The sequence below is a fragment of the Mandrillus leucophaeus genome, unplaced genomic scaffold, assembly GCF_000951045.1.
Source record: "Mandrillus leucophaeus isolate KB7577 unplaced genomic scaffold, Mleu.le_1.0 Scaffold306, whole genome shotgun sequence".
Taxonomy (NCBI): Eukaryota; Metazoa; Chordata; class Mammalia; order Primates; family Cercopithecidae; genus Mandrillus; species Mandrillus leucophaeus.
Genome location: NW_012103210.1, coordinates 398,301 through 403,386, shown reverse-complemented (window position 1 = coordinate 403,386; position 5,086 = coordinate 398,301). Strand labels below are relative to the sequence as shown.

The following is a 5,086-nucleotide window of genomic DNA, read 5'->3' as shown; positions in this document are numbered from 1 at the left end:
GGGGAGCAAAAGGCCTGAACAGACATCTCACCAAAAAAGATATACAGATGGTAAACGAGCACATGAAAAGGTGCTCTACATCAATATCAGGAAAATGCACATTAAAATAAGGAAGTACCACTACACACCTATTAGAATGGCCAAAACCCGGAACACTGAGAACACCCAGTGCTGGCAAGGATGTGAGCAGCAGGAACTTTCGTCCACTGCTGGTGGGAGTGCAAAACGGTGCTCTGGAAGGGAGTTTGGTGGTTTCTCACAAAATTAAACATCCCGTTACCACACCATCCAGCAAGCACACTGCTTGGTATTTACCTAAAGGAGTCAAAAACTTACATGCACAGAAAAAGCTGCACACAGATGTTTCTCACAACTTTATCTGTAATTGTCAAAATTTGGAAACAATCAAGATGTCCTTCAAGAGGTGAATGGAGAAACTCTGGTACACCCAGATAATCGAATATCAAAATGAAATGTGCTAAAAATAAATGAGCTTTCTGCAATGAGAGAGGCAGCAGAAAAAAAATAAATTAAAAGAATTTTTTAAAAAGCTGTCAAACTGTAAAAAGACATTAGGAAAGTTAAAGAAACGTCACTCAGCGGAAGAAGCCACTCCGAAGAGTCTATCTACTGCGTGGTTCCAATTATATGACGTTCTGGAAAATGTACAACTATGGAGACAGTAAACAGGTCAGTAGTTTCCTGGGGCTGGGGCCAGTGAGAGACGGACAGCTGAGGCACAGAAGACGGCAGGGCAGTGAAACGATTCTGTGTATACTGTACTGGGAGACACACGTCCGCTTCATTCGTCCAGAACTACGAAATGTACACCACCAAGAGGAATCCGTGATGTAAAGCACGAACGGTGGGTGACAATGATGTGCCAGCACAGGTTCATCACCTGTGACAAATATCCCACACTGCTGGGGCATGCTGATAATGGAGAAGGCTATGCATGTGTGGGGGCAGGGATATACAGGGAATCTCTGAATCTTCCACTTCATTTTGCTATGAACCTAAAAATGCCCTAAAAAATAAACTCAACAAACAAACAAAAAACCACCACTTAAAGTCTCTGGAAATGTTTCTAAGGGGTTATAACGAATAAAAAAACATTTATTCAAGAAAATCTACTAATATAAATGGATAAATAAATAAATTTCGGCAAGCAGGCAAATTCACTAATAAAGAATCCACAAACAATAAGGATCAACTGTAGTTACTATTTTCTTTGAGTTAATTCTGGTATCAAGACAGACAGCAAACCCAATTACAAAGTGCCAGATTTTTAAAAATTGCCAAAGTCTGCATATTCAAGAAAAAGGTAATGAAATGTGTTAAACTAAAAAGGCAGGTGAAGACACAGAGTGTGGAGGTATTCATTCTGTGGCACTAACCTTTTATGAGATCAGATAAGTTATTCTGTTCCACATTTTTCTTTGCATAGTTGAAACACATATCATCCACTTCTGTTGCAAGGAAATACCAGCCATTCAAGGTTGCTCCGAGTAAGGGGTAGATGCAGGATGCCCCCGTACCTAGTAAAACGAAAATTCAAAACACATTCCACACACCAGAGGGAAAGGTTAGAATCATCATGAAAACACCACTCTTCTCAGAATTCTGTTTTCACTCTGTCACCCAGGCTACAGGGCAGTGGTGTGATCACGGTTCACTGCAGCCTCGACTTCCTGGGCTCAGGCGATTCTCCCCACTCAGCCTCCCGACTTCCCGGGACTACAGGTGCATGCCACCTTGCCTGGCTAATTTTTGTATTTTCTGTAATTTTTGTATTTTTTGGTAGAGAAATCACAAGCTGGTACCTGATTTCACATATATTATGGCTACTGGGTTCCCTAGTCATCCGTGTATATTAGTCTTACCTCCTAATTAGACTCAAACTTCCTCAAGTATCGAAACCTTGCTGGCCTCCTCTTTCGTGTGTTGTATAAAAAATGAAGAATACACAAGCAGAAGTTGAGGAATATGTGACTAATTCACCTAAAATGCTCAAAACTCAGCTGATTTACTTTGTAAAGAGTCTTCATTTTAAATCTCACACAAAACTCAATTTCCTTAAAAGAAAACAATGCTATTTGTTAAAATGCCTTTGTAATATCTTAAAACGGATCAATGTACATTCCATTCTCTAAAAGCAAGAAAAAATATGTAGGGTATAAAATCTTTATTAAACTGCTGAATTACCCAAATGTCTGTAAGTTGTCAGCTGAAAGAAATAAAAAGTGGAAAAAACAAACAAACAAACAAAAAAACTAAAGAGATTAGAGATAACTCATCTATCTCTTAGATGTAGAGACATGGGAAAATACTTGGTTTGAAGCCAAGACATCAGAGTCACTGGCTCGCCTCACCACAGTGTCAAGGGAGGTATTCAAAAGGCAAACACTCCAGGCAAAAAAAAACACTCTTTGACCACTAGGGTTTGGTACTAAATTATGTAGAACCCCGAGCCCTGGACTGGACTATATACTAACCATGAATATTGTTTTTAAAGGCCGGGCATGGTGGCTCACACCTGTAGTCCCAGCACTTTAGGAGGCTGAGGCAGGCGGACCACCTGAGCGGACCACCTGAGGTCAGGAGTTCCAGGCCTGCCTGCAACATGGTGAAACCCCGTCTCTATTAAAACTACAGAAATTAGCTGGGCATGATGGTGGGCACCTGCAATTCCAGCTACTCAGGAGGCTGAGGCAGGAGAATCACTCGAACCTGGGAGGTGCAGGTTGCAGTAAGCCGAGACCTTGCCACTGCACTTCAGCCTGGGTGACAGAGCAAATCTCAATCTCTCTCTCTCTCTCTTACAATATTGACTATCTTGGCCAATTAGATCCTAAAGAGTATATTCAAGAGAAGAGTGTTTCTCCCAGAGGCCTAAAGCAGTCAGCCTCCACCAGTCACTCTAGGTCTGCTCTCATCTGACCATATCCCAGTTCCGGTCTAGCCTTGTAAGGATTTGCCAGGGAGAAGCAGGGGCTAGATACTCCTAACCCAGAGGAAATCCAGGCTTGTCATACTGCTTCCTCATTACGCATCCAGAACAGGCTACTAAAAGCTGACGGCCCCAACATTTAAGCTCTTCGATGGTCACGGTGAATGCTGCGTTGCCTACCATGTTTGCGCGAGAGTATCCGGGCCCCAGTGCTACTGGACAAGCACCTCCTTGGATACCTGGGGGTGGTGAGGGAAAGGGTGGTAAAGGGTATTCAAGGTCTTCTCAGAAACCACACTGCTTTAGCTCCTGCTGGCCATTCTAGTAAGCCAGACACACACATAATCAGAACATTTCAGTTGTACTTTCTACTCTGTAGGAAAAAAATCCAGACCAGATCCTTGACTATTACACAACTGCCTCTCTCTTCAAACTTCAATTTCATTTAAAAGATTAAAAAAGTACACTTACCTCCAGGGTAATAAATATACATAAAAGATTTGTCAGCGCCAAAAAAAGTTTCTTAATTCTCAAGACCCAAAGACTTGCACTCTAATAGAATGCAACAGATTCTTTACTAGTCCTTTATAGGACAGAACAAAATCCCCTCAGAAAGCCAAATGATATTTTTAAATGGGTAATAATCTTTGTAATGATAAATAAAAATGGAAAGTACGTAATTGTAGAACTAGAGCAAACTGATGGAGTCTGGGGGAAGAATTTATATAAAGCCCTAATTAGAATGGACGTGATTGCAGTTAGGTAGTGCCCCTTGTGAAGAATTAAAATCCATTAACCTCCTCTATCCCCAAATGCTATTTTAGAGGGTTTGGGGCATAATTAAAATCAAATTAGTACCAACTAGGCTGTCAAGCTTTTTAAGTAAAACTAGGTGAGAAGCAGAAGAGGTGAGAAATGCAGAAATGCAAAAAGGTAAGAGATGATGACTTGGCTAGGACGGCAGTGGAGATGGAGACAAGTAGATGATTTCAGAAGTATTTAAGAGAGAAAGTCAACAGGAAACAGTCATAGACATTTTTTTACTGAGTGGTAAGTACCAAGGATCACAGGGTGGACTATGGTAGACTCATTGAAACAAGAAACAAAGAGAACCAGGATTAGGGAAACAGTGTGAGTTTGGTCTTGGACACAGCAAGTCTGAGATGTTTTTCAGAAATCCAAGTTTCTCTTATATATGAGATTGGAGGTCAAGGAAAGTAATCTGAGTTGCAGGAACATATAAACATGTGATTTATTTGTATGGAGGTGGGAAATCGTCATAGAAGTGAATGCCATTGCCAGGGTAGGGTGCTGAGTGAGAAAGGAGCTAAAGGCTGAGCCTTATGCAAGGAATACCAATATCTAGTGGTCAGATACAGGCAGGTACGCCTGAAAAGTGGAGAACAGTGCACAGAAACGAAAGAGGAAACCAACAGTCTGGCGTCATGAAAGCAAATGAAGGAGAGCGAACAAAAGAGAAAGGAGGGATCAATAAATGCCGCTGAAAAGATCATGTAGGATGACGACTGAAAATGTATGCAAACATCAAAGTTAAACACTTACTACTATCTAGAAGTGAGGAATGCTAATAATTCCACTGAGTTCAAAACAGAGGCCAGGCGCGGTGGTCAGGCGTGGTGGCTCACACCTGTAATCCCAGCACTTTGAGAGGATGAGGTGGGCAGATCACCTGAGGTCAGGAGTTTGAGAACAACCTGATCAACATAGTGAAATCCCATCTCTACTAAAAGTACAAAAGTTAGCCAGGTGTGGTGGAGGACACCTGTAATCTCAGCTACTTGGGAGGCTGAGGCAGGAGCATTGCTTAAACCTGGGAGGCGGAGGTTGCACTGAGTTGAGACCACGCCATTGCACGCCAGCCTGGGCAACAAGAGCAAAACTCCACCTCAAAAAAAAAAAAAAAATCACAACATGAAGACACCAGAGTAAAAATAAAGCCCAACAGACACAGACATCAATGAGGTAATCTGAAAAGTTAAGTAGGGCCAGGTGTCGTGGCTCATGCCTGTAATCCCAGCACTTTGGGAAGCTGAGGCAGGTGGATTGCTTGAGCCCAGGAGTCAAGACTAACCTTGGGCAACACGACGAGACCCTATTTCAAAATAAAAAAATTTT

General features: G+C 42.0%; 1 protein-coding gene across 1 annotated transcript in view; it reads right to left on the bottom strand.

Annotated features, from left to right (window-relative positions):
- METTL16 (methyltransferase like 16) overlaps positions 1 to 5,086 on the bottom strand; it is a 103,527-nt gene that overhangs the window by 65,000 nt on the left and 33,441 nt on the right. The window contains 1 exon segment of the mRNA XM_011987261.1: positions 1,398 to 1,538. Coding sequence (XP_011842651.1) covers positions 1,398 to 1,538 — 141 coding nt within the window.